The sequence below is a fragment of the Xiphophorus hellerii genome, chromosome 2 (assembly GCF_003331165.1).
Source record: "Xiphophorus hellerii strain 12219 chromosome 2, Xiphophorus_hellerii-4.1, whole genome shotgun sequence".
In the NCBI taxonomy this organism is placed as follows: Eukaryota; Metazoa; Chordata; class Actinopteri; order Cyprinodontiformes; family Poeciliidae; genus Xiphophorus; species Xiphophorus hellerii.
Window position 1 is genome coordinate 28,106,830 of NC_045673.1, and position 24,589 is coordinate 28,131,418.

Sequence of the window (24,589 nt, forward strand, 5' to 3'; positions counted from 1 at the left end):
TTACAGAAAAAAATCCCCCCGGAGGAATTACAACAGACCCCTGGAGAAGAGCACATTTTTCGAAAAAATGACAAAGTGTTTTGATCCAGGGCCCTTCTACAGCTCAGATAAGGCCGATTAAGGGCCCCCTTTTTCGGCTTCTTCCAGCATTTTAAGCCGTTTCCCCCGGATCTTCTCTCTGGTTCTCTGGATCTCCGAGGCAGCAACGCTGTGGGCTCTGGCCGGTCCGGTGAGTGAGTCTCCTCCTCCTCGGTCCTTCTGGATGGGCCTGGTGCCTCTCTGGCTCGGTTCGGAGCCCAGATCAGATTACCAGAGGTTGGCCGGGACTGGAACCTTGAACCCCCCCCCACCCCCCAACCACCACCACCACCACCACCACACAATGAAGAGACATGACACATCCTGGTGCATTATTCAAAGTTTATTGTGAACTTTCTGCAGCTTCATCTCCCATGCACTGGGCAAATCTGCGCCTCATCTCCGCCATTTGGCCGACATCCAGCTGCATCGCATAGAATCGGTCGGCCGTGCGGGTGTCGTGGCACATCACCCGGGACATCTGCGTCCGGACATCACTGGAGTGGGTGTTCCTGCACTGTGAGGGGAGAGAGAGAGAGAGAGAGGGGGGCAGAGAGTCAGAGGGCGGGCAGGCAGGCAGGCAGGCAGGCAGGCAGGGGTCGGATGGCGGCTATGCTGCTTTCCTGGATAACTTACCATCGTTGCGACCGCGGTCCTGATGTCGGTAAGCGAGGGTCTCCCTGGCAGTAGCATCGCTGCCCACGCGTTCCTGGCGAACGCAGTGATGGTGTTCACGTGCTGATGGTTGGTATTGAAGAAGACCAGATCGCACTGCGGACGTAGCCGAGCCCGGATCTCCATCCACCGCTGGATCCAGCCCAGTTCCTCGTGGGTGAGAAAGACCTGAGCACATCCAAACACCCGGGCAGTCTTATGGTTCTTTACCTGAAGACGGGCAGAGAAATGTTAAATGGCTGGCTGGCTGGCTGGCTGGCTGGTTGGCTGGAGCCTGGATGGATGGAGCCTGGATGGATGGAGCCTGGATGGATGGATGGATGCAGCAGCCTGGCTGCTGCTGCATCCATCCATCCATCCATCCATCCAGCCATCCATCCAGGCTCCAGCCAGCCAGTCAGCCAGCCAGCCAGCCAGCCAGCCAGCCAGCCAGGCTAGTGTTAGTGAGTGGGTGCAGACTTACATTGAGTACGACCCCCGGAGAGGAAGAGTCGGCCCCCCTCGCGGCCTCCAGGACCTCTTCGGTGGTAAGGTTGGTCATGACGCCGGCTCGATGGCCGTAGAGCGAAATAAGGTAAAGGGCAAAGAACCCGTACAGCAGATGTCTCAGCCCCACGTCGTGCTTCTTTTGCGAGGAGCTCAGCAAGAGTTTGGGGATCCAGCCCCGACACTTTGCGATGCATCTGCGGAGAATTTCGGGCGTTACGGAGCGCTGTAGCTTCTCGGACTTGACCTTGATCTGCCGAAGCACCACCTTCGTTCCGATTTGGCACGTAGCCGACCTCAGAGCTCGCATCACGGACACGAGCTGCCGCTTGGACAGCCTGGAGCTTCTCGGAGGCGTCTCCATGAAGTATACGTGGAATTGGGTTGTGTTTACCAGGTAGACCTTAACGGTAGTTACGGCCTTCCGCTCCCGCTCGGTGAGTTCAGCGGGCCAGGCCATTATGCGTCCGGCGTCATCCAAGAAGCGCCAGGAGCCCAGCTCGGTCTTATCACGGCTCATGTAGCTGAGGAATGCAACAATTCGACCCATCTTTGACTTAACATTTTCAGCATGCTTTCGCGAGCGTACTGCCCCGGCCAGGTGCCGGCCGTACTCTTCTAGGTAGCGACGGATGACTGCAGGAAATGTACTCAGCCTACCCACCGTGCTCGAGGACGGGGCCTGCGGTTCTTCGTCCTCGATCTCCGGCACTCCGGTCGTCGCCGCCGAGTCCGCGGATGGCACGTCGTCGCCGCCGCCGGGAAGAAGACATGGCTCCGGCCGCTGTGTGGAGTCCGCCGAGGTGGAACGTGGAGGGCTGGCGCTCGGTCGGCCGGGAACAAGACATGGCTCCTCCAGCTCCTCCGGCTCTGGCTCCGGCCGCTGCGGGGAGTCCGCCGAGGTCGTACGGGCGGGGCTGGCGCTCGGTCCCTGCGAGGGAAGGGGAGAAGCAGGGGGGGGGGCGGCGGAGGCGGCGGAGGCGGCGGCGGCGGCGGCTTCGCTGCCCCGTGAACCCTCCAGGTCCAACCTGGTGGCTAAAGGCGGGTCGGGACCCGAGGCCCGAAGTTCTCTCACCTGCCGCAGCGTTTTGCGCCACTGGAGCTTCCTCAAAAGGCGCTTCTTCTCCTTGGCACCCAGGTCACGGTGAGCGTCTTGGAGGTGCTGCGCCACCCTTGACCCACCGTACGAGCAGCCGCCGACGGGGCACTTCATGCCGCGAACGCTCACTCGCCCTCTGGCAAACGCCAACAGGATCCTTCGCTCCAGGGCGTTCCTGACGCTGTGAACGTCATCCAAGTGGCGTCGCAGGCGCCAAGACGGCCGGTGACATACAGGGCAGCGATTCTTAAACTTAGAAGGCGTCATCGTCACTCCGCGAGAGTCAGATAGCAAATGAGCGGGGCACATCCGCAGCCCGGCTATATGTGCAGGCGGGTGGGCGTGCCTCCCTCTAATCAAGCCTAATTGGCGACACCTGGCCTCGTTCGACCCCGAAATCGGGGCCGGATCCCCGGGCGTGCTTCCCTCTAATCAAGCCTAATTGGCGACACCTGCTCCCAATTCGGGGGGCGTCCAATCAGGGGAAGCTCCTGAGATTGGCTTCCCAATCGAGCCTAATTGGCGACACCTGGGCCTCGTTCGACCCCGAAATCGGGGCCGGATCCCCGGGGAAACGCGTCCCGATAGCCGCGCGGCCCCCTGCCCGGACGGCGGGAGGCTCCGTTACGACGCTAAGACGGGTCGTGCCTGGTTAGTACTTGGATGGGAGACCGCCTGGGAATACCAGGTGCTGTAAGCCTTTTGGTGCTGCTGCCTTTAAAATATTTCACATTGAGGGACACAACAAAGTGTCCCTCAACGTTTTGCCCCCACAAAGAAGCACGCTTAACCCTACGAAGAAGCACGACTAACCCTACGGAGAAGCACGGCTAACTCTACGGAGAAGCACGGGAGACCGCCTGGGAATACCAGGTGCTGTAAGCCTTTTGGTGCTGCTGCCTTTAAAATATTTCACATTGAGGGACACAACAAAGTGTCCCTCAACGTTTTGCCCCCACAAAGAAGCACGCTTAACCCGACGAAGAAGCACGCTTAACCCTACGGAGAAGCACGGCTAACCCTACAGAGGTGTAATCAAAGCAAAAAGAAACAAAGTGCCAACTGGATGTGCTGCTTTACGAAAAGCTGTAGCTGGCAGTACTTTGTGGCTTACGGCCACACTACCTTGAGAACGCCCGATCTCGTCTGATCTCGGAAGCTAAGCAGGGTCGGGCCTGGTTAGTACTTGGATGGGAGACCGCCTGGGAATACCAGGTGCTGTAAGCCTTTTGGTACTGCTATCTTTAAAATATTTCACATTGAGGGACACAACTAAGTGTCCCTCAATGTTTTGCCCCCACAAAGAAGCACGCTTAACCCTACGAAGAAGCACGACTAACCCTACGGAGAAGCACGGGAGACCGCCTGGGAATACCAGGTGCTGTAAGCCTTTTGGTGCTGCTGCCTTTAAAATATTTCACATTGAGGGACACAACTAAATGTCCCTCAATGTTTTACCCCCACAAAGAAGCATGCTTAACCCTACGGAGAAGCACGGTTACCTCTACGGAGAAGCACGGCTAACTCTACGGAGAAGTACGGCTAACCCTACAGAGGTGTAATCAAAGCAAAAAGAAACAAAGTGTCAACTGGCTTTGCTGCCTTACGAAAAGCTGTTCCTGTTAGCACATTGTGGCTTACGGCCACACTACCTTGAGAACGCCCGATCTCGTCTGATCTCGGAAGCTAAGCAGGGTCGGGCCTGGTTAGTACTTGGATGGGAGACCGCCTGGGAATACCAGGTGCTGTAAGCCTTTTGGTACTGCTATCTTTAAAATATTTCACATTGAGGGACACAACTAAGTGTCCCTCAATGTTTTGCCCCCACAAAGAAGCACGCTTAACCCTATGAAGAAGCACGACTAACCCTACGGAGAAGCACGGGAGACCGCCTGGGAATACCAGGTGCTGTAAGCCTTTTGGTGCTGCTGCCTTTAAAATATTTCACATTGAGGGACACAACTAAGTGTCCCTCAATGTTTTGCCCCCACAAAGAAGCACGCTTAACCCTACGGAGAAGCACGCTTAACCCTACATAGAAGCATGACTAACCCTACGGAGAAGCACGGGAAACCGCCTGGGAATACCAGGTGCTGTAAGCCTTTTGGTACTGCTATCTTTAAAATATTTCACATTGAGGGACACAACTAAGTGTCCCTCAATGTTTTGCCCCCCCAAAGAAGCAGGCTTAACCCTACATAGAAGCACGACTAACCCTACGGAGAAGCACGGGAGACCGCCTGGGAATACCAGGTGCTGTAAGCCTTTTGGTGCTGCTGTCTTTAAAATATTTCACATTGAGGGACACAACTAAGTGTCCCTCAATGTTTTACCCCCACAAAGAAGCATGCTTAACCCTACGGAGAAGCACGGCTAACTCTACGGAGAAGTACGGCTAACCCTACAGAGGTGTAATCAAAGCAAAAAGAAACAAAGTGGCAACTGGCTTTGCTGCCTTACGAAAAGCTGTTCCTGTTAGCACATTGTGGCTTACGGCCACACTACCTTGAGAACGCCCGATCTCGTCTGATCTCGGAAGCTAAGCAGGGTCGGGCCTGGTTAGTACTTGGATGGGAGACCGCCTGGGAATACCAGGTGCTGTAAGCCTTTTGGTACTGCTATCTTTAAAATATTTCACATTGAGGGACACAACTAAGTGTCCCTCAATGTTTTGCCCCCACAAAGAAGCACGCTTAACCCTACATAGAAGCATGACTAACCCTACGGAGAAGCACGCGAGACCGCCTGGGAATACCAGGTGCTGTAAGCCTTTTGGTACTGCTATCTTTAAAATATTTCACATTGATTGACACAACTAAGTGTCCCTCAATGTTTTGCCCCCACAAAGAAGCATGCTTAACCCTACGGAGAAGCACGACTAACCCTACGGAGAAGCACGGGAGACCGCCTGGGAATACCAGGTGCTGTAAGCCTTTTGGTGCTGCTGCCTTTAAAATATTTCACATTGAGGGACACAACTAAGTGTCCCTCAATGTTTTACCCCCACAAAGAAGCATGCTTAACCCTACGGAGAAGCACGGTTACCTCTACGGAGAAGCACGGCTAACTCTACGGAGAAGTACGGCTAACCCTACAGAGGTGTAATCAAAGCAAAAAGAAACAAAGTGTCAACTGGCTTTGCTGCTTTACGAAAAGCTGTTCCTGTTAGCACATTGTGGCTTACGGCCACACTACCTTGAGAACGCCTGATCTCGGAAGCTAAGCAGGGTCGGGCCTGGTTAGTACTTGGATGGGAGACCGCCTGGGAATACCAGGTGCTGTAAGCCTTTTGGTACTGCTATCTTTAAAATATTTCACATTGAGGGACACAACTAAGTGTCCCTCAATGTTTTACCCCCACAAAGAAGCATGCTTAACCCTACGGAGAAGCACGACTAACCCTACGGAGAAGTACGACTAAACCTACGGAGAAGCACGGGAGACCGCCTGGGAACACCAGGTGCTGTAAGCCTTTTGGTGCTGCTGCCTTTAAAATATTTCACATTGAGGGACACAATTAAGTGTCCCTCAATGTTTTACCCCCACAAAGAAGCATGCTTAACCCTACGGAGAAGCACGGTTACCTTTACGGAGAAGCACGGCTAACTCTACGGAGAAGTACGGCTAACCCTGCTTAGCTTCCGAGATCAGACGAGATCGGGCGTTCTCAAGGTAGTGTGGCCGTAAGCCACAAAGTACTGCCAGCTACAGCTTTTCGTAAAGCAGCACATCCAGTTGGCACTTTGTTTCTTTTTGCTTAGATTACACCTCTGTAGGGTTAGCCGTGCTTCTCCGTAGGGTTAGTCGTGCTTCTTCGTCGGGTTAAGCGTGCTTCTTTGTGGGGGCAAAACGTTGAGGGACACTTTGTTGTGTCCCTCAATGTGAAATATTTTAAAGGCAGCAGCACCAAAAGGCTTACAGCACCTGGTATTCCCAGGCGTTCTCCCGTGCTTCTCCGTAGGGTTAGTCGTGCTTCTTCGTAGGGTTAAGCGTGCTTCTTTGTGGGGGCAAAACGTTGAGGGACACTTAGTTGTGTCCCTCAATGTGAAATATTTTAAAGGCAGCAGCACCAAAAGGCTTACAGCACCTGGTATTCCCAGGCGGTCTCCCGTGCTTCTCCGTAGGGTTAGTCGTGCTTCTCCGTAGGGTTAAGCATGCTTCTTTGTGGGGGTAAAACATTGAGGGACACTTAGTTGTGTCCCTCAATGTGAAATATTTTAAAGGCAGCAGCACCAAAAGGCTTACAGCACCTGGTATTCCCAGGCGGTCTCGCGTGCTTCTCCGTAGGGTTAGTCATGCTTCTATGTAGGGTTAAGCGTGCTTCTTTGTGGGGGTAAAACATTGAGGGACACTTAGTTGTTTCCCTCAATGTGAAATATTTTAAAGACAGCAGCACCAAAAGGCTTACAGCACCTGGTATTCCCAGGCGGTCTCCCGTGCTTCTCCGTAGTTTTAGTCGTGCTTCTCCGTAGGGTTAGTCGTGCTTCTCCGTAGGGTTAAGCATGCTTCTTTGTGGGGGTAAAACATTGAGGGACACTTAGTTGTGTCCCTCAATGTGAAATATTTTAAAGGCTGCAGCACCAAAAGGCTTACAGCACCTGGTATTCCCAGGCGGTCTCGCGTGCTTCTCCGTAGGGTTAGTCATGCTTCTATGTAGGGTTAAGCGTGCTTCTTTGTGGGGGTAAAACATTGAGGGACACTTAGTTGTGTCCCTCAATGTGAAATATTTTAAAGACAGCAGCACTAAAAGGCTTACAGCACCTAGTATTCCCAGGCGGTCTCCCATCCAAGTACTAACCAGGCCCGACCCTGGTTAGCTTCCGAGATCAGACGAGATCGGGCGTTCACAAGGTAGTGTGGCCGTAAGCCACAATGTGCTAACAGGAACAGCTTTTCGTAAAGCAGCAAAGCCAGTTGCCACTTTGTTTCTTTTTGCTTTGATTACACCTCTGTAGGGTTAGCCGTACTTCTCCGTAGAGTTAGCCGTGCTTCTCCGTAGGGTTAAGCATGCTTCTTTGTGGGGGTAAAACATTGAGGGACACTTAGTTGTGTCCCTCAATGTGAAATATTTTAAAGGCAGCAGCACCAAAAGGCTTACAGCACATGGTATTCCCAGGCGGTTTCCCGTGCTTCTCCGTAGGGTTAGTCATGCTTCTATGTAGGGTTAAGCGTGCTTCTTTGTGGGGGCAAAACATTGAGGGACACTTAGTTGTTTCCCTCAATGTGAAATATTTTAAAGACAGCAGCACCAAAAGGCTTACAGCACCTGGTGTTCCCAGGCGGTCTCCCGTGCTTCTCCGTAGGTTTAGTCGTGCTTCTCCGTAGGGTTAGTCGTGCTTCTCCGTAGGGTTAAGCATGCTTCTTTGTGGGGGTAAAACATTGAGGGACACTTAGTTGTGTCCCTCAATGTGAAATATTTTAAAGGCAGCAGCACCAAAAGGCTTACAGCACCTGGTATTCCCAGGCGGTCTCGCGTGCTTCTCCGTAGGGTTAGTCATGCTTCTATGTAGGGTTAAGCCTGCTTCTTTGTGGGGGTAAAACATTGAGGGACACTTAGTTGTGTCCCTCAATGTGAAATATTTTAAAGGCAGCAGCACCAAAAGGCTTACAGCACCTGGTATTCCCAGGCGGTTTCCCGTGCTTCTCCGTAGGGTTAGTCATGCTTCTATGTAGGGTTAAGCGTGCTTCTTTGGGGGGGCAAAACATTGAGGGACACTTAGTTGTGTCCCTCAATGTGAAATATTTTAAAGATAGCAGTACCAAAAGGCTTACAGCACCTGGTATTCCCAGGCGGTTTCCCGTGCTTCTCCGTAGGGTTAGTCATGCTTCTATGTAGGGTTAAGCGTGCTTCTTTGTGGGGGCAAAACATTGAGGGACACTTAGTTGTTTCCCTCAATGTGAAATATTTTAAAGACAGTAGCACCAAAAGGCTTACAGCACCTGGTATTCCCAGGCGGTCTCCCATCCAAGTACTAACCAGGCCCGACCCTGCTTAGCTTCCGAGATCAGACGAGATCGGGCGTTCTCAAGGTAGTGTGGCCGTAAGCCACAATGTGCTAACAGGAACAGTTTTTCGTAAGGCAGCAAAGCCAGTTGACACTTTGTTTCTTTTTGCTTTGATTACACCTCTGCAGGGTTAGGGCAAAGCGGGTTAGGGAACCCCGTCCTGCGGGCGAACGTCCGGCGGGGGGGACGGGGGGGACCACCACCACCACCACCACCACCTGCTTCTCTTTGCCCTACCAGGGGCACGACCCGTCCGGGGCCGTGCGTGTCGGTGGGTGTAATCCGTGCTTAAGTGTGGGATGCCGCGGTTCGAAGGGTGCGTAAGGTTTTCCGGTTGTCCAGCCTGGTTGTTTGTTCCGGAGCCGGATCAGTGAGAGAGAAGCCTGAAATCGGGTCCCGATTTGAGGCTAAAAGATGAGCTGAAAGGCCCCTGGAGCTCTCCGGCTTGCCGGGCCTGCATTGAGGGCCCGATTTCCGGCTATAGCATGAGCTGAAAGGCCCCTGGAGCTCTCCGGCTTGCCGGGCCTGCATTGAGGGCCCGATTTCCGGCTATAGCATGAGCTGAAAGCCCCTGGAGCTCTCCGGCTTGCCGGGCCTGCATTGAGGGCCCGATTTCCGGCTATAGCATGAGCTGAAAGCCCCTGGAGGTGTCCAGGGTTGGTGTAGTCAGTGCGTAGCCGGAGATCGGGCCCCGATTTGAGGCTAAAAGATGAGCTGAAAGGCCCCTGGAGCTCTCCGGCTTGCCGGGCCCTATTTCGGGTCCCTATTTGTGGCTAAAAGATGAGCTGAAAGCCCCCTGGAGCTCTCTGGCTTGCCGGGCCCTATTTCGGGTCCCTATTTCAGGCAGTCGTGTAAGTGTCCGGGGGTCAAGGCCTGCAAAGCATTGCCCCGACCCCCTAAAAACAGGGCTTCACCAGCGCCATTTGGATAGATAGGATTTCAAGACCTTACAGAAAAAAATCCCCCCGGAGGAATTACAACAGACCCCTGGAGAAGAGCACATTTTTCGAAAAAATGACAAAGTGTTTTGATCCAGGGCCCTTCTACAGCTCAGATAAGGCCGATTAAGGGCCCCCTTTTTCGGCTTCTTCCAGCATTTTAAGCCGTTTCCCCCGGATCTTCTCTCTGGTTCTCTGGATCTCCGAGGCAGCAACGCTGTGGGCTCTGGCCGGTCCGGTGAGTGAGTCTCCTCCTCCTCGGTCCTTCTGGATGGGCCTGGTGCCTCTCTGGCTCGGTTCGGAGCCCAGATCAGATTACCAGAGGTTGGCCGGGACTGGAACCTTGAACCCCCCCCCCACCCCCCAACCACCACCACCACCACCACCACACAATGAAGAGACATGACACATCCTGGTGCATTATTCAAAGTTTATTGTGAACTTTCTGCAGCTTCATCTCCCATGCACTGGGCAAATCTGCGCCTCATCTCCGCCATTTGGCCGACATCCAGCTGCATCGCATAGAATCGGTCGGCCGTGCGGGTGTCGTGGCACATCACCCGGGACATCTGCGTCCGGACATCACTGGAGTGGGTGTTCCTGCACTGTGAGGGGAGAGAGAGAGAGAGAGAGGGGGGCAGAGAGTCAGAGGGCGGGCAGGCAGGCAGGCAGGCAGGCAGGCAGGCAGGCAGGGGTCGGATGGCGGCTATGCTGCTTTCCTGGATAACTTACCATCGTTGCGACCGCGGTCCTGATGTCGGTAAGCGAGGGTCTCCCTGGCAGTAGCATCGCTGCCCACGCGTTCCTGGCGAACGCAGTGATGGTGTTCACGTGCTGATGGTTGGTATTGAAGAAGACCAGATCGCACTGCGGACGTAGCCGAGCCCGGATCTCCATCCACCGCTGGATCCAGCCCAGTTCCTCGTGGGTGAGAAAGACCTGAGCACATCCAAACACCCGGGCAGTCTTATGGTTCTTTACCTGAAGACGGGCAGAGAAATGTTAAATGGCTGGCTGGCTGGCTGGCTGGCTGGCTGGCTGGCTGGAGCCTGGATGGATGGAGCCTGGATGGATGGAGCCTGGATGGATGGATGGATGCAGCAGCCTGGCTGCTGCTGCATCCATCCATCCATCCATCCATCCAGCCATCCATCCAGGCTCCAGCCAGCCAGTCAGCCAGCCAGCCAGCCAGCCAGCCAGCCAGGCTAGTGTTAGTGAGTGGGTGCAGACTTACATTGAGTACGACCCCCGGAGAGGAAGAGTCGGCCCCCCTCGCGGCCTCCAGGACCTCTTCGGTGGTAAGGTTGGTCATGACGCCGGCTCGATGGCCGTAGAGCGAAATAAGGTAAAGGGCAAAGAACCCGTACAGCAGATGTCTCAGCCCCACGTCGTGCTTCTTTTGCGAGGAGCTCAGCAAGAGTTTGGGGATCCAGCCCCGACACTTTGCGATGCATCTGCGGAGAATTTCGGGCGTTACGGAGCGCTGTAGCTTCTCGGACTTGACCTTGATCTGCCGAAGCACCACCTTCGTTCCGATTTGGCACGTAGCCGACCTCAGAGCTCGCATCACGGACACGAGCTGCCGCTTGGACAGCCTGGAGCTTCTCGGAGGCGTCTCCATGAAGTATACGTGGAATTGGGTTGTGTTTACCAGGTAGACCTTAACGGTAGTTACGGCCTTCCGCTCCCGCTCGGTGAGTTCAGCGGGCCAGGCCATTATGCGTCCGGCGTCATCCAAGAAGCGCCAGGAGCCCAGCTCGGTCTTATCACGGCTCATGTAGCTGAGGAATGCAACAATTCGACCCATCTTTGACTTAACATTTTCAGCATGCTTTCGCGAGCGTACTGCCCCGGCCAGGTGCCGGCCGTACTCTTCTAGGTAGCGACGGATGACTGCAGGAAATGTACTCAGCCTACCCACCGTGCTCGAGGACGGGGCCTGCGGTTCTTCGTCCTCGATCTCCGGCACTCCGGTCGTCGCCGCCGAGTCCGCGGATGGCACGTCGTCGCCGCCGCCGGGAAGAAGACATGGCTCCGGCCGCTGTGTGGAGTCCGCCGAGGTGGAATGTGGAGGGCTGGCGCTCGGTCGGCCGGGAACAAGACATGGCTCCTCCAGCTCCTCCGGCTCTGGCTCCGGCCGCTGCGGGGAGTCCGCCGAGGTCGTACGGGCGGGGCTGGCGCTCGGTCCCTGCGAGGGAAGGGGAGAAGCAGGGGGGGGGGCGGCGGAGGCGGCGGAGGCGGCGGCGGCGGCGGCGGCGGCTTCGCTGCCCCGTGAACCCTCCAGGTCCAACCTGGTGGCTAAAGGCGGGTCGGGACCCGAGGCCCGAAGTTCTCTCACCTGCCGCAGCGTTTTGCGCCACTGGAGCTTCCTCAAAAGGCGCTTCTTCTCCTTGGCACCCAGGTCACGGTGAGCGTCTTGGAGGTGCTGCGCCACCCTTGACCCACCGTACGAGCAGCCGCCGACGGGGCACTTCATGCCGCGAACGCTCACTCGCCCTCTGGCAAACGCCAACAGGATCCTTCGCTCCAGGGCGTTCCTGACGCTGTGAACGTCATCCAAGTGGCGTCGCAGGCGCCAAGACGGCCGGTGACATACAGGGCAGCGATTCTTAAACTTAGAAGGCGTCATCGTCACTCCGCGAGAGTCAGATAGCAAATGAGCGGGGCACATCCGCAGCCCGGCTATATGTGCAGGCGGGTGGGCGTGCCTCCCTCTAATCAAGCCTAATTGGCGACACCTGGCCTCGTTCGACCCCGAAATCGGGGCCGGATCCCCGGGCGTGCTTCCCTCTAATCAAGCCTAATTGGCGACACCTGCTCCCAATTCGGGGGGCGTCCAATCAGGGGAAGCTCCTGAGATTGGCTTCCCAATCGAGCCTAATTGGCGACACCTGGGCCTCGTTCGACCCCGAAATCGGGGCCGGATCCCCGGGGAAACGCGTCCCGATAGCCGCGCGGCCCCCTGCCCGGACGGCGGGAGGCTCCGTTACGACGCTAAGACGGGTCGTGCCTGGTTAGTACTTGGATGGGAGACCGCCTGGGAATACCAGGTGCTGTAAGCCTTTTGGTGCTGCTGCCTTTAAAATATTTCACATTGAGGGACACAACAAAGTGTCCCTCAACGTTTTGCCCCCACAAAGAAGCACGCTTAACCCTACGAAGAAGCACGACTAACCCTACGGAGAAGCACGGCTAACTCTACGGAGAAGCACGGGAGACCGCCTGGGAATACCAGGTGCTGTAAGCCTTTTGGTGCTGCTGCCTTTAAAATATTTCACATTGAGGGACACAACAAAGTGTCCCTCAACGTTTTGCCCCCACAAAGAAGCACGCTTAACCCGACGAAGAAGCACGCTTAACCCTACGGAGAAGCACGGCTAACCCTACAGAGGTGTAATCAAAGCAAAAAGAAACAAAGTGCCAACTGGATGTGCTGCTTTACGAAAAGCTGTAGCTGGCAGTACTTTGTGGCTTACGGCCACACTACCTTGAGAACGCCCGATCTCGTCTGATCTCGGAAGCTAAGCAGGGTCGGGCCTGGTTAGTACTTGGATGGGAGACCGCCTGGGAATACCAGGTGCTGTAAGCCTTTTGGTACTGCTATCTTTAAAATATTTCACATTGAGGGACACAACTAAGTGTCCCTCAATGTTTTGCCCCCACAAAGAAGCACGCTTAACCCTACGAAGAAGCACGACTAACCCTACGGAGAAGCACGGGAGACCGCCTGGGAATACCAGGTGCTGTAAGCCTTTTGGTGCTGCTGCCTTTAAAATATTTCACATTGAGGGACACAACTAAGTGTCCCTCAATGTTTTACCCCCACAAAGAAGCATGCTTAACCCTACGGAGAAGCACGACTAACCCTACGGAGAAGCACGGCTAACTCTACGGAGAAGCACGGGAGATCGCCTGGGAATACCAGGTGCTGTAACCCTTTTGGTGCTGCTGCCTTTAAAATATTTCACATTGAGGGACACAACTAAGTGTCCCTCAATGTTTTACCCCCACAAAGAAGCATGCTTAACCCTATGGAGAAGCACGACTAACCCTACGGAGAAGCACGGCTAACTCTACGGACAAGTACGGCTAACCCTACAGAGGTGTAATCAAAGCAAAAAGAAACAAAGTGGCAACTGGCTTTGCTGCTTTACGAAAAGCTGTTCCTGTTAGCACATTGTGGCTTACGGCCACACTACCTTGAGAACGCCCGATCTCGTCTGATCTCGGAAGCTAAGCAGGGTCGGGCCTGGTTAGTACTTGGATGGGAGACCGCCTGGGAATACCAGGTGCTGTAAGTCTTTTGGTACTGCTATCTTTAAAATATTTCACATTGAGGGACACAACTAAGTGTCCCTCAATGTTTTGCCCCCACAAAGAAGCACGCTTAACCCTACGAAGAAGCACGACTAACCCTACGGAGAAGCACGGCTAACTCTACGGAGAAGCACGGGAGACCGCCTGGGAATACCAGGTGCTGTAAGCCTTTTGGTGCTGCTGCCTTTAAAATATTTCACATTGAGGGACACCACAAAGTGTCCCTCAACGTTTTGCCCCCACAAAGAAGCACGCTTAACCCGACGAAGAAGCACGCTTAACCCTACGGAGAAGCACGGCTAACCCTACAGAGGTGTAATCAAAGCAAAAAGAAACAAAGTGCCAACTGGATGTGCTGCTTTACGAAAAGCTGTAGCTGGCAGTACTTTGTGGCTTACGGCCACACTACCTTGAGAACGTCTGATCTCGGGAGCTAAGCAGGGTCGGGCCTGGTTAGTACTTGGATGGCAGACCGCCTGGGAATACCAGGTGCTGTAAGCCTTTTGGTACTGCTATCTTTAAAATATTTCACATTGAGGGACACAACAAAGTGTCCCTCAATGTTTTGCCCCCACAAAGAAGCACGCTTAACCCTACGGAGAAGCACGACTAACCCTACGGAGAAGCACGGCTAACTCTACGGAGAAGCACGGGAGACCGCCTGGGAATACCAGGTGCTGTAACCCTTTTGGTGCTGCTGCCTTTAAAATATTTCACATTGAGGGACACAACTAAGTGTCCCTCAATGTTTTACCCCCACAAAGAAGCATGCTTAACCCTACGGAGAAGCACGACTAACCCTACGGAGAAGCACGGCTAACTCTACGGAGAAGTACGGCTAACCCTACAGAGGTGTAATCAAAGCAAAAAGAAACAAAGTGGCAACTGGCTTTGCTGCTTTACGAAAAGCTGTTCCTGTTAGCACATTGTGGCTTACGGCCACACTACCTTGAGAACGCCCGATCTCGTCTGATCTCGGAAGCTAAGCAGGGTCGGGCCTGGTTAGTACTTGGATGGGAGACCGCCTGGGAATACCAGGTGCTGTAAGCCTTTTGGTGCTGCTGTCTTTAAAATATTTCACATTGAGGGACACAACTAAGTGTCCCTCAATGTTTTGCCCCCACAAAGAAGCACGCTGAACCCTACGAAGAAGCACGACTAACCCTACGGAGAAGCACGGGGGACCGCCTGGGAATACCAGGTGCTGTAAGCCTTTTGGTGCTGCTGTCTTTAAAATATTTCACATTGAGGGACACAACTAAGTGTCCCTCAATGTTTTACCCCCACAAAGAAGCATGCTTAACCCTACGGAGAAGCACGGCTAACTCTACGGCAGGGGTGTCTCGGAAGCTAACCAGGGTCGGGCCTGGTTAGTACTTGGATGGGAGACAGCCTGGGAATGCCTTGGGCCCCCCCGAAGGCCATATCCTGGGTCATGATCTCCAGGGTAAAAAAATAAAAAAGAGAGATCACAGGTGTGAAAAACTCTGTTGACCTCCCCCTGTTCTCCTTGTTGTGGTTTTTCTAGACTAGAAACCCTTTGGAATATTCTGTTAAATACAAAATGTGTTGTTCATCACTTTCACACACCGTTGTGGTAACAAAAAAAAGCTAAATACTTTTAATTGTGACATGTGTTGTATAAAAGAAATATCTTTAATGAAATTTGTTAAATCTAGTGAATAAACTGATATTTATTTTACCTGTATGTTGCTGTTTCTGGTGACTATCAGGCTAAAAAACTAGCTACACCTGCTTTTTCTCCTCACTGGCAAGAACTTTATATATGTGTCACATGCAGATGAAGTAAAGATGAACACAATGAGATGCTGATTATTCTGGACTCTTTTACTAGGGAACCAAGACAAAATGACCCAAATATAAATTGAATTAGAGTATTTATATTTATGAAAAGTTTTATTTCTTCAACCACAAGAAAAATGAAAAAATAATTAACTAAAAAATATATATAAAAAAATATACACAAATATAACAATAATATAACAATGAGACAAACAAAAGTCACAAAAGATATAAACATTTTTTAACTGATTATTTTGGGGAGATTTCCAGCCAATGTAGTCTCCCCACCAAAACACAAACTCTTTAGTTTGTTTGTTTCTTTTCAAGTTCACTGTCTACAAACTTTTTGAAATGCTCAAAGCTGTCGTAAACAATGCCTTCAAAACCAGAAGTGGTGGATCTCCTAGTTGCTGGGCAAAAGGTAAATATTTTTTGGCTACTTCCAGCAGTTTTGTTTTTGGAGGGTGTGTATCGCTTCTTCTGTCCACCACACTGGGGTATTTTGCAGGCCCCGCAAGGCCTCAAGGATTTATGAGGCTTGGTTGGCCTGGCTGTCAGCGCAGGAGGTGGAGCTGAAGGTACGAAGCTCTGGCCGCTGAAGGTTCCGCAGAGCATCATGGACGGCGCCTGTGGCTGAGCAGGAACCACGAGCAGGACCGGGGCTGCAGACAATCTGGGGGGGATGTAAGTGGCCACCGGGGGTTTGGGCTGGATGTTCCGCTGTGGTTCTCCTAACCTGTAGAAATAAAAATAAATGTGATGATGAGTTTCTATATTCATGAGAAATATCATAAAACCTCACCAACATATATAGTAGTCTAGAGTTAGTTTGAATATGCAGCTGATAAATCCACCTCAATAAAGGGTCCATATTTCTGAAACAGCTTACCTCTGCTTCTGGCCATGCCTTTCCCCAGCCACATGAGGAAGGCTCAGGTACTGGACCTGAGGTCGGCTTGGAGCTGGCAGGGAAGCCGGGAGCGTTGGAGCGGCTGGCATTGGTGCGTCAGACAGCACTCTGCGGTGGAGCTTCACCTTAGGGATGACAGTCGCCTTGAAGTTAGCCTTCTTCTCCTCCCGTGCAATGAAGGTGGAGATGGATTTTGAGTTCAAGTTGGGTAAAGGAATGGAGAGACTGTTGAGGATGGCGTCGTCTCTGACTCGGTCTACAATACGTTTGTACTGCCCTTTGATCGCTGTGGTAATCTTGGTGGGGGAGGTGAGACGACAGGCCGGCGGCCAGTTCTTGAGCATCTTAATGATGAGGTACAACAGACGGCTGTCTTCAGTAACACGTGCCGCCTGAGGGTACCTCATCCAAGAAAACTTTGTCTTTTGGGCCGCTCTGGTCTCAGGTGTGTCGGCTCCCAGGCATCGGCCGAACAGGGTGTAGCCCCACCGAGATTCATATTGTTTGACAAAGTTGGCAGCTGACCTGTCGTGCTCATGCAAAGCACCGACCGCGGAGGCAATCTTCACCCTGAGGTCGGCCGGCACCAGGTGACGGTCTGTGTCATCGGCCAGCTGGAGAAGGAGCAAGGCCAAGTCTTCCACTTCCTGCAGCCCAGGAAGCTGCAGGTGGCTCTCAGTCATGAGGACATCCTGCAGGGCAGGGCTGTCCTCTTCCTCCACCTGCTCTGACCGAGTGAGGATGGCGTGTTTCCCACTGACGGCGTCCATCGGATCCTGCTCTGACTCTCCGCGCATGTCCACACCTTCATCTGCCAGCTCCTCCTCTTCATCGCTCTGTTCAGCCGTCTTCTCTTCGTCACAGCTCTGCTCTTCTTCAACTGCAAAGTATAAAATGTGTATAAAATGACTGTCTAGGCAGTCACAAAAGCCAACAGTAAACTTCATATCACATGTATTTACCTCACATTTCACTTATAAAGATTTACCAGCTTAGTTTGCTTATTTCTGTTTCTAGATAGTTTACCTTGCTGGGCGTAGTAATCTTTTGCAGCAAAGCTGGTCGACTGACACATGGCGTACTCCACCCCAAGAAGCTCTTCCTCGTCTGGGTCTTTGTACTCAGCAGGGTAGGGCATCGGAGCAACAAAGTTGGATTCGAGGACATGCTCTCTACCAAACAGCACCTCAGCCTGCTGATTGATGCGTTGAATCTGCCGCGGGTCCATGCACCAGGTCTGCCGGCCGTGTCCACCTGCAACCCTGAGGGACTCCATCCGGCTGTTCCACTGCACCGCAAACGCAATCAGATAAACCTGAAAGACACGACCGTTGGCGTGTAAAGGGGCAGAAGACACAATCATCTCTCTTTTGGCCCTCATGGCCCACACTGTGCATCTGATGCCGCGTGAGCAAACACAGAGGAAGGCAAGAGGAGACAGGCAAGAATGTGAAACATGATGTGTCGTCAGTATTTTTTTTATATATTAAAACTGCTCATCCTCACTTGGAACTGCATAATTCCGCATCTCTGCGAGGGAATGGCGTTGCACAGGTGTGAGTGCAAACCCTCCAGGGAGTTGCTGCCCCGCTGACACCTGTACTTGTTGAGGCGAATGCCGTTGAGCACCACCACCTTCACAGACACATACAGCTGCACGCCAGGGGGATCCTGTAAAACACAGCACAGTCGCTTCTTTACTATGGCCAGGCTTGTCACCATAACAAAGTTTGGCTGTACGATAGGTTGTCGTATAATTTATTGCGATAATAATATTGTCATTTTGAGATCGTTTTTATATTTTATGAAAATTATATAATAATAGTAATAATAACGGTATATTAATGCAAGTATATCCTGTCAAAACAACAAAAAAAGCTTTCATTTCAAAAAAGCACGTCACACCGGAACAGAAAAACATTTGAAATATCCAAAACAAACAAACACAACAATAATTCAAATGGACAATGAAGACCCGGTAACAAAAGTTGCATCTGAATTTAAAATAATTGTTCAACTTAGACAGTGAAAACGTGCAAAAGTGGCAGATAGTGCAAGCTAACTACTTTGTACTGCATGTAAATGTTTGTCTAAAATTGTCATTCGATTAATTTATGTATTGCTTATTGTGACGGGCTTAATTATGGCATCCAATCAGAGAATGCAATAGTAATTTGTCAGTTTTGCAGTGATTAGTGCAGAAGTGTTTCCCCACCTGCATGCAGCTGAGATGCTTGCTAGCGGTGGCCCAGTGAGCGTCCACCGCCTGCGCCGACTTGAACAGGTGGATGCCGTCGATGTCGAGGCCCGCAGGTCCCTTCAGCTCGGCGATGATGGACTCAATCGCTGAAGCCGTCTCCTGTATCATTCATTCACGTTCATGATGAATAGGGAAACTAAGGTCACTCCTAACTACTGCAGATTTGTTGAAATGAGCTTTGTGTTTACGAAATGTAAACATGGATCGAATGCCACACTCACCTCGACCCCACGGGTGATGCGTCTGACGTAGGACCTTATCTGGTGAGGTTTGAGGAAGGCCATCATGTCCTCGTCTGAAAGCCTGCTGTAGAGCTCCAGGTTGCCCTGCCTGACTGCCTGGATCAGCAGCATCATGTCGTCCCTGTTGTAGGCTAGCACTGCGCCTGCCAGGGCACTCATGGCGTGGCTCTGCTTGATGACAACGGCGTCCCAGCGGTGGAGCCAGTGTCGAATGTCCAGTCTGACCACCGTCCCCTTCTGCACCCAGTCTGCAAAGAGGTTCTCCAGGAAGGATGAACCACTGTCTCTGAAATAATATCAGCAAAGCAGATGTCACTTGATTTGTTTTTTTGTTTGTTTGTTTTTTTTAAATGATCTATAAATGACCAATTTTTATCAAGCTGTATGGGTACATACCGACAACAGTTGCTATCTGCATATATGATTTTGGGTGCAGGAGCTCCAGCTCGGTCAAAGCGGGCCATCAGACCTTTGGCCATGCGCCTGTAGCAGCCCTCAGACTCTGCTGCTACCACCACTGTGGTCAGGAACTGGCCCCACTGGTTCAGCACGCTGGTGACGTACTGCATGGTGCCCTGGCCGTCGCCATATATCTTCTTGAGGACCTGGGAAACAAAAAAAATCAGGACACGAATTTTTAAAAGTCTGTCTTTATAATTTATTTAAACTCCTAAGCATGTATATGTATCCATCACATTTGAATGTTTACAGTGAGGCCAAAATCCTCTTTGTAAACAATAAACTGGTTGATGCTTAATGAAGTGATGCGTCACACAAACCTTTTTGGTTCCGTTAATGCAGAGGATTTCTCCTGTCACACTGAGGATCGAGGCTCTGTACACGGGCATCTTCTCCATCTCCATGATCATGTGCGCTCGCCTCAGCACACGGGCGCCGGGCAGCGGGTTGCGGGGCGGAGGAGGCGTGTAGGTACCAGCGGCCTTCGCGAAGGGCAGGATGCTCTTCTGAGACGACACGTCTCCAGCGACATAGGCTTCATACAGCAGCGTCTGGTACAGGTCGCGTCGCTCCACATACCACTCGTCGTGGCCCTGCTGCAGCAGCCTCTGCACCTTGCTCATTGAGAAGCTGTTGACCCGGTCGTTCAGGAGAGTGACCACGCCCTTGTCCACAGCCCACTTTCCACACAGTATGGCAGGAAACATGCTTCTGACAGCCGGAGCCAGGTTCATCAGGATCTTGGGACTGTGCGCCAGCCAGATGTACTGCTGCTCACGACAACCACCCACGTCTTCGGTGTCGCCGTGCGGCTCGCTCGCCACCCGCCTCACCTTTTCGCAGTACGGACACTTCAGCTTCTCCGTCAACAGGGTGTAGCTGTTGGTCATGCCACACACCTGGCTGGCGTAGCTGCCGAAGCCTTTCTTCTCCAGGAATTCGCCCGGTGGTGCGGGGCAGTTGGAGTTGGGGCAGCGGATCTTAGCTTGCATCACACCAACCGGGCGCCAGAAGAAGACTGGAGTGGTGAAAAATGACATCATGCTTGGCAGCCCTCCTTTGACAGACGTCGGAGGTGGAGGTGGATGGAACTCCATCTTGTTCTTCAGGAGTTTCCTCTCCACAACCTCTCCTCTGATGTTTTTGTATGACGACGTTCTGTCAAACAGGCCGCACAGTTCGTCATTTTTCAGCCACTTGATGTTGAGGGCAGTTATACCGGGAGCTTGTCCAGATGGAGTCGGATGCTCCCAGTACTTCTGCCAGCCCTCCAGCAAGATTCCGTCAGCTTCAGAAGCAGAGGTGTCCGGTGGTCTGCCCTGAGAGGTGCCAGCCGGTGCGATCTCTGCCCAGGTGGTGAGCTGGGTGGACACTGGCACCTCGGACTCCCCAAGAACATTTTCTGCAGAAGAAATCAGACAAAATAAATTCAGCACACTGCTTAAGATGTGAACATATTAGCAGACACAAACATGTAGCACATTAAACTTTATCAGTATAATAGGATGTTACAGGAAAAGATTGGCTTTAGTTAAAAGAGTTATGGAATATAGGATTTTTAAATGCCAAAACTGAAACATATAACATATAAAATAACATGTTGTAAAATTCCTCACCATCACCACTGCAACAATTTAAAGTGAAATACTAAACCTACCGTAGTCAGTCTTCGGCAACATAAAATGTGACATTTTCACACTGTGTATTTAGACAAAAGTTTAGAATAATTTCCTTGTCAGCAGTAAGAACATGTTAGTTTAAAAACAGTGTGTTGCATGATAATTACCAGCAGCAGCCAACAGCTCAGCATCGCTGGCATAGTCGGACTGAAAATCAGACGTGCCAGCCACAGCCGCCTTTTCTCCATCAGTCCTTGTCCTCTGCTTATGAAGGAAAAAACAACAACTTTAGGAGAAACACATACACAGTTCTGCACCAACTAGACGTGTAGTTGATGATGAACAAACCAAAGTGTTGTAAACAATTTTGGTTTTGTTAATGAAGGTGTGTTACATTTACCTTATACACACTGTACATTTTTTCCCTAAACATTATTATAAAAATATTGTATTCAGAGTGAAAACGTCTACGTTGCCTCCGAGCGCTTGTCCAGATGGAAGGTGACAGGCGGGAACTCTCTGACGTACTCCAGAAGTCGCTCCTTCTGCCACTTGAGAAGCTGGTTCTTCTCTCCCTTCTGGCAGTACTCAGAGAGCAGCCATGTCACCCACCCCACGTCGTTCTCCAGCAGCCACCTGAAAGTTTGCCCTGCGTATTTGCCAAAAGTGACAACTAGCAGGCCTCTCCACATTTCTCCACCGGCTTTTTTAGCAGCAGCCTCCACCTTTTCTGGATCCAGAGAGGTGGGGTCTACTGCTTTGGAGGGGGCCGCTGCCACAGCCTTGGCTGCATCGGTGCACTGCAGCTTGGCCTCCCCCGGCCTGTAGAGGCGGAGAAAAGGGTAGAGGTGCTGCTTCAGGTGGCTGCTGAGTTGCTGCTTCTGAGCGAAGCCTCTTCCGCTCACCTCACACAGACACTCCTTTGGACCATGAAGCTTCATGTGCCGAGTGAGGTTGGACTTCACAGAGAAAGTCCTGTCACACACGCTGCACTTGTGGCCGTCCAATTCCATTGTGAATACCTACAAATTATAATAATAATAATAATAATAATGAACAAAAAACAGAAATAGATTTCAGAGAAGCTTCTTATTTTCAAACTGCACAGTGGGATGAACAATAAAGAAGGTGCAAAAGTTCTACAAAAGTGGTGAATAATCAATTAGAAATCACATCCGACTTACATTTGAATGCATGTAAGTATATATTGTGTGAACTACTATCATCTAACATTATGAAAAAACGAATTGCAAACAATACAAAAAGAGACCTGCTCTAACCATCTATGCTCAAGCAAAACTACTCACATAATTTTTTATAAAAAATAAAAAAGTTTATAGACATTATAGTCTGGTCGATACAGATGAGATTTTACGTGGAAACTTTCACCAGCTTCCATACCTGCGTTGCTGCCCCGCCTCACCACCTGCAGTGTGATGCTATCGCTCCTCTTCCTAATTCAAAGCGGTGTTTTGGCCAGTAATTATGTCTAACTGTTGATCGTATCATTTTCTTTTAATTATATTCTTTTTCTTTTTCGATAAATAAACATTACGAAGATTATCAAGAATGTCGGCGTATTTACGTCGATCTATGTTAGCTGTGCTGAAACGTACATAGCCGATAAATACTTTTTAAACTTAATCAGTCAATCTCTTCGTACTTACTGCCAATAAATAAATAAAACAAACACTTAACAAATCAGAAATCAGAAAGTTTAAAATCATCAGATAAAACTTACCCACGTGTTCCTGTTGGCGATGTCGATCACAGCCTCAGCGAGGAATTTTTTCACAGCTCATGACGCTGGGCGGTGCGGCCATCTGATTGGACTGTTGAGCAAGGAGCTCGCTCAATGATTGGCTGTTGAGCTGCTCAACTTGCTCAACGGCGCTCAATGATTGGTCGGCATAGGAACCAATCCTATTGGTCCCTATGCCAATAGGGACCAATAGAGACCTATTGGTCCCTATTGAACAATGATCCTAGTGATCATTGTTTTGATCACTAGGGTCCCAAATTACCAGGTGCTGTAAGCCTTTTGGTGCTGCTGCCTTTAAAATATTTCACATTGAGGGACACAACTAAGTGTCCCTCAATGTTTTGCCCCCACAAAGAAGCACGCTTAACCCAGACCAATTTAACACCCACAGTGACCCAGTGAAGGAACCCCAAAGAGGGCAAATTTCTCCTAAAAAATACCTCCCAAATGTCCCAATATAATTCCTCCCAAATGTCCCAATATAATTCCTCCCAAATGTCCTCATGACCTTTAGGCTAGTGGGAAAAGGCCCTGGACATCCTGCAGATCATATTCTGTTAAGTCTTCCTGGTTCCCCAAGCAGTAGGATGTGTTTTTAATGAGTTGACATCTGAAAAATAAAGGCTATTTATAACAATGATACTGCTTTTTACTCAAGAACTTTTTCAGAGGAAAATGTGGGAGATCTGAATGCTGCAAGTCAATAACTCAAAGCAATTTGCTGGATTTCCAGAGATGGAAAAGGTTTTTTTTTTTTTTTTAAATTTTAACAGATTTAAATAATGAACTGAACTTGACTGCATTGTTTTGATCACTAGGATCAACCAGAATGTATGTATGATTGGATTGAATTGACTTTTTTGTAGAGTGCCTTGAGATTACAGGAATTGGTGCTATGTAAACTGAATTGCATTGAGTAGATATTGCAGCAAAATCCATTGTTGAGTTTAAATATGCTTAGTAGTTCCAATAATAATCCAGATGTCTTATTTGTGAGATGAATAATCAAGCAGTAGACAAGACTTCTTTGTCTGCCGTGTCTGTTAGTTCCCTGATTCAGTTTTTTTCAAGTGCACTTTCAGTTTAAGTAGCAGAGTTAGGACAGTGTTAACCACAGAAGTGCTTGAGTAGTACTATTAGGATCACAGGAACAGTGTTTACATTTCAGAGATGTAATGGGCACAAAATCACAGTACAGAAGGAGATTAAGAGGAAAGAAGAGTAAGAGAGAAGATTAATTATGCCTTTAATTGGTAAACATTTTTAGTTTTCTACTAGTTACAGAATGTTGTGGGTGGTAGTGATGGCAGTTACTTTATAAAAGTAACCTTAACCAGATTACTGATTACTCCTTGAAAAGTAACTTCGTTATTTTACTGATTACTTGATTTGGAAAGTAACTAAGTTAGATTACAAGTTACTTTATTAGTTGCTTTCAGCAGCTGCTGACAACAACCTTCTGTCGCCTCAATATAAAAATGATATTGAGCTTTGCCAATACTGACTTAATTGCAAGTTATTTTATAAAGGTAACATTAACAATGTATCTCCACTTGTAAGGTTGAACTGAAGGGGAGACTTGTTTGGTTACAACAGTCCAAAAAAAAAAAAACTAGTAACTTTTGCTTGTTTTGCATGTGATGTCAGTAATTACACTGGTGGGTGGGGGGCCCATCTAAAATTATTCTATCCAAGGCCCTGGCAAAAGTACCAGGTGGCCTGAACTCATCTTCCCATGATTTTTCTCCTTGTCCTCTATGTTGGCAGGATTTTTTGCTTAATCAAAGAGGAAAATTGCATGTGAATGTCTTATATATTTTAAAGGGGCGTCTCTATGGAGGAGTCTAGCATTCCCTCTTGTGTGCTCAGTTCATGTTAACTGGAATGTGGTTGGATTTATGATTATGCACAGTTTCAGACATCCGGGTTATTTTT

The 24,589-nt window shown here is 50.5% G+C and overlaps 5 protein-coding genes, 2 long non-coding RNA genes, 8 other non-coding genes and 2 pseudogenes across 17 annotated transcripts in view; 10 read left to right on the forward strand and 7 right to left on the reverse strand.

Annotated features, from left to right (window-relative positions):
• LOC116730071 (uncharacterized) overlaps positions 1-3 on the forward strand; it is a 350-nt gene extending 347 nt beyond the window's left edge. Inside the window, exon 2 of the long non-coding RNA XR_004341249.1 lies at positions 1-3. This exon is cut by the window's left edge and continues 76 nt beyond it. This is a non-coding gene — a long non-coding RNA (uncharacterized LOC116730071).
• A 162-nt stretch (positions 4-165) lies between these two features.
• Positions 166-2,605, reverse strand: LOC116710907 (uncharacterized). Its single transcript, XM_032550208.1, has 3 exons — positions 1,217-2,605; positions 715-963; positions 166-595 (listed from the first exon to the last, which is right to left on the reverse strand). Exons 1-3 carry the CDS (start codon positions 2,603-2,605, stop codon positions 422-424), a joined length of 1,812 nt encoding a protein of 603 aa, XP_032406099.1. The 3' UTR covers positions 166-421.
• Positions 2,606-3,446: 841 nt separating this feature from the next.
• LOC116712409 (5S ribosomal RNA) lies at positions 3,447-3,565 on the forward strand. The gene has a single exon (XR_004337538.1). It is a non-coding gene; the product is annotated as a 5S ribosomal RNA (ribosomal RNA).
• Positions 3,566-3,973: 408 nt separating this feature from the next.
• Positions 3,974-4,092, forward strand: LOC116712420 (5S ribosomal RNA). The gene has a single exon (XR_004337539.1). It is a non-coding gene; the product is annotated as a 5S ribosomal RNA (ribosomal RNA).
• Positions 4,093-4,826: 734 nt separating this feature from the next.
• LOC116712442 (5S ribosomal RNA) lies at positions 4,827-4,945 on the forward strand. The gene has a single exon (XR_004337541.1). It is a non-coding gene; the product is annotated as a 5S ribosomal RNA (ribosomal RNA).
• A 571-nt stretch (positions 4,946-5,516) lies between these two features.
• Positions 5,517-5,625, forward strand: LOC116713081 (uncharacterized; annotated as a pseudogene).
• Positions 5,626-7,087: 1,462 nt separating this feature from the next.
• Positions 7,088-7,206, reverse strand: LOC116713037 (5S ribosomal RNA). Its single transcript, XR_004337778.1, has one exon. It is a non-coding gene; the product is annotated as a 5S ribosomal RNA (ribosomal RNA).
• Positions 7,207-8,266: 1,060 nt separating this feature from the next.
• On the reverse strand, positions 8,267-8,385 carry LOC116712453 (5S ribosomal RNA). The gene has a single exon (XR_004337542.1). It is a non-coding gene; the product is annotated as a 5S ribosomal RNA (ribosomal RNA).
• Positions 8,386-8,944: 559 nt separating this feature from the next.
• On the forward strand, positions 8,945-9,294 carry LOC116711713 (uncharacterized). Its single transcript, XR_004337315.1, has 2 exons — positions 8,945-9,000; positions 9,216-9,294. It is a non-coding gene; the product is annotated as an uncharacterized LOC116711713 (long non-coding RNA).
• A 352-nt stretch (positions 9,295-9,646) lies between these two features.
• LOC116710914 (uncharacterized) lies at positions 9,647-11,911 on the reverse strand. The gene is made up of 3 exons (XM_032550219.1): positions 10,517-11,911; positions 10,015-10,263; positions 9,647-9,887 (listed from the first exon to the last, which is right to left on the reverse strand). The coding sequence occupies exons 1-3, from the start codon at positions 11,909-11,911 to the stop codon at positions 9,714-9,716; spliced, it is 1,818 nt and encodes a 605-aa protein (XP_032406110.1). The 3' UTR covers positions 9,647-9,713.
• An 841-nt stretch (positions 11,912-12,752) lies between these two features.
• On the forward strand, positions 12,753-12,871 carry LOC116712464 (5S ribosomal RNA). Its single transcript, XR_004337543.1, has one exon. It is a non-coding gene; the product is annotated as a 5S ribosomal RNA (ribosomal RNA).
• A 593-nt stretch (positions 12,872-13,464) lies between these two features.
• On the forward strand, positions 13,465-13,583 carry LOC116712700 (5S ribosomal RNA). The gene has a single exon (XR_004337634.1). It is a non-coding gene; the product is annotated as a 5S ribosomal RNA (ribosomal RNA).
• Positions 13,584-13,991: 408 nt separating this feature from the next.
• On the forward strand, positions 13,992-14,100 carry LOC116713103 (uncharacterized; annotated as a pseudogene).
• Positions 14,101-14,530: 430 nt separating this feature from the next.
• Positions 14,531-14,649, forward strand: LOC116712475 (5S ribosomal RNA). Its single transcript, XR_004337544.1, has one exon. It is a non-coding gene; the product is annotated as a 5S ribosomal RNA (ribosomal RNA).
• Positions 14,650-15,617: 968 nt separating this feature from the next.
• On the reverse strand, positions 15,618-18,251 carry LOC116710924 (uncharacterized). Its single transcript, XM_032550232.1, has 4 exons — positions 17,819-18,251; positions 17,339-17,627; positions 16,292-17,192; positions 15,618-16,138 (listed from the first exon to the last, which is right to left on the reverse strand). The coding sequence occupies exons 1-4, from the start codon at positions 18,032-18,034 to the stop codon at positions 15,706-15,708; spliced, it is 1,839 nt and encodes a 612-aa protein (XP_032406123.1). The 5' UTR covers positions 18,035-18,251; the 3' UTR covers positions 15,618-15,705.
• A 110-nt stretch (positions 18,252-18,361) lies between these two features.
• On the reverse strand, positions 18,362-19,415 carry LOC116730326 (uncharacterized). The gene is made up of 3 exons (XM_032579459.1): positions 19,211-19,415; positions 18,794-19,100; positions 18,362-18,671 (listed from the first exon to the last, which is right to left on the reverse strand). Exons 1-3 carry the CDS (start codon positions 19,381-19,383, stop codon positions 18,450-18,452), a joined length of 702 nt encoding a protein of 233 aa, XP_032435350.1. The 5' UTR covers positions 19,384-19,415; the 3' UTR covers positions 18,362-18,449.
• A 1,875-nt stretch (positions 19,416-21,290) lies between these two features.
• On the reverse strand, positions 21,291-22,955 carry LOC116730266 (zinc finger protein 568-like). Of its 3 annotated transcripts, XM_032579362.1 has the most exons (3): positions 22,294-22,577; positions 21,798-21,914; positions 21,291-21,714 (listed from the first exon to the last, which is right to left on the reverse strand). In XM_032579362.1, the coding sequence occupies exons 2-3, from the start codon at positions 21,821-21,823 to the stop codon at positions 21,360-21,362; spliced, it is 381 nt and encodes a 126-aa protein (XP_032435253.1). In that variant the 5' UTR covers positions 21,824-21,914; positions 22,294-22,577; the 3' UTR covers positions 21,291-21,359. The 3 variants fall into 3 exon arrangements, with proteins under 3 accessions (XP_032435253.1, XP_032435245.1, XP_032435236.1); XM_032579354.1 differs by lacking the exon at positions 22,294-22,577 and adding an exon at positions 22,634-22,955 and having other exon boundaries at positions 21,291-21,914; XM_032579345.1 differs by having other exon boundaries at positions 21,291-21,914.
• Between the last annotated feature and the right edge of the window lie 1,634 nt (positions 22,956-24,589).

Bases quoted from the DNA above. Each gene is read 5' to 3' on its own strand.
- LOC116730266 (XM_032579354.1), bottom strand. From the start codon at position 21,905: ATGGAATTGGACGGCCACAAGTGCAGCGTGTGTGACAGGACTTTCTCT.
- LOC116710914 (XM_032550219.1), bottom strand. From the start codon at position 11,911: ATGACGCCTTCTAAGTTTAAGAATCGCTGCCCTGTATGTCACCGGCCG. The intron at 10,264-10,516 runs GTAAGTCTGCAC...GCCCGTCTTCAG, and splicing joins CTCCGGGGGTCGTACTCAAT to GTAAAGAACCATAAGACTGC. The intron at 9,888-10,014 runs GTAAGTTATCCA...CTCCCCTCACAG, and splicing joins GGACCGCGGTCGCAACGATG to TGCAGGAACACCCACTCCAG.
- LOC116730326 (XM_032579459.1), bottom strand. From the start codon at position 19,383: ATGCAGTACGTCACCAGCGTGCTGAACCAGTGGGGCCAGTTCCTGACC. The intron at 19,101-19,210 runs GTATGTACCCAT...ATATTATTTCAG, and splicing joins GCAGATAGCAACTGTTGTCG to AGACAGTGGTTCATCCTTCC. The intron at 18,672-18,793 runs GTGAGTGTGGCA...TGAATGATACAG, and splicing joins GCATCACCCGTGGGGTCGAG to GAGACGGCTTCAGCGATTGA.
- LOC116710907 (XM_032550208.1), bottom strand. From the start codon at position 2,605: ATGACGCCTTCTAAGTTTAAGAATCGCTGCCCTGTATGTCACCGGCCG. The intron at 964-1,216 runs GTAAGTCTGCAC...GCCCGTCTTCAG, and splicing joins CTCCGGGGGTCGTACTCAAT to GTAAAGAACCATAAGACTGC. The intron at 596-714 runs GTAAGTTATCCA...CTCCCCTCACAG, and splicing joins GGACCGCGGTCGCAACGATG to TGCAGGAACACCCACTCCAG.
- LOC116710924 (XM_032550232.1), bottom strand. From the start codon at position 18,034: ATGGTGACAAGCCTGGCCATAGTAAAGAAGCGACTGTGCTGTGTTTTA. The intron at 17,193-17,338 runs GTAAACTATCTA...TATACTTTGCAG, and splicing joins AGATTACTACGCCCAGCAAG to TTGAAGAAGAGCAGAGCTGT. The intron at 16,139-16,291 runs GTAAGCTGTTTC...TTATTTCTACAG, and splicing joins AGGCATGGCCAGAAGCAGAG to GTTAGGAGAACCACAGCGGA.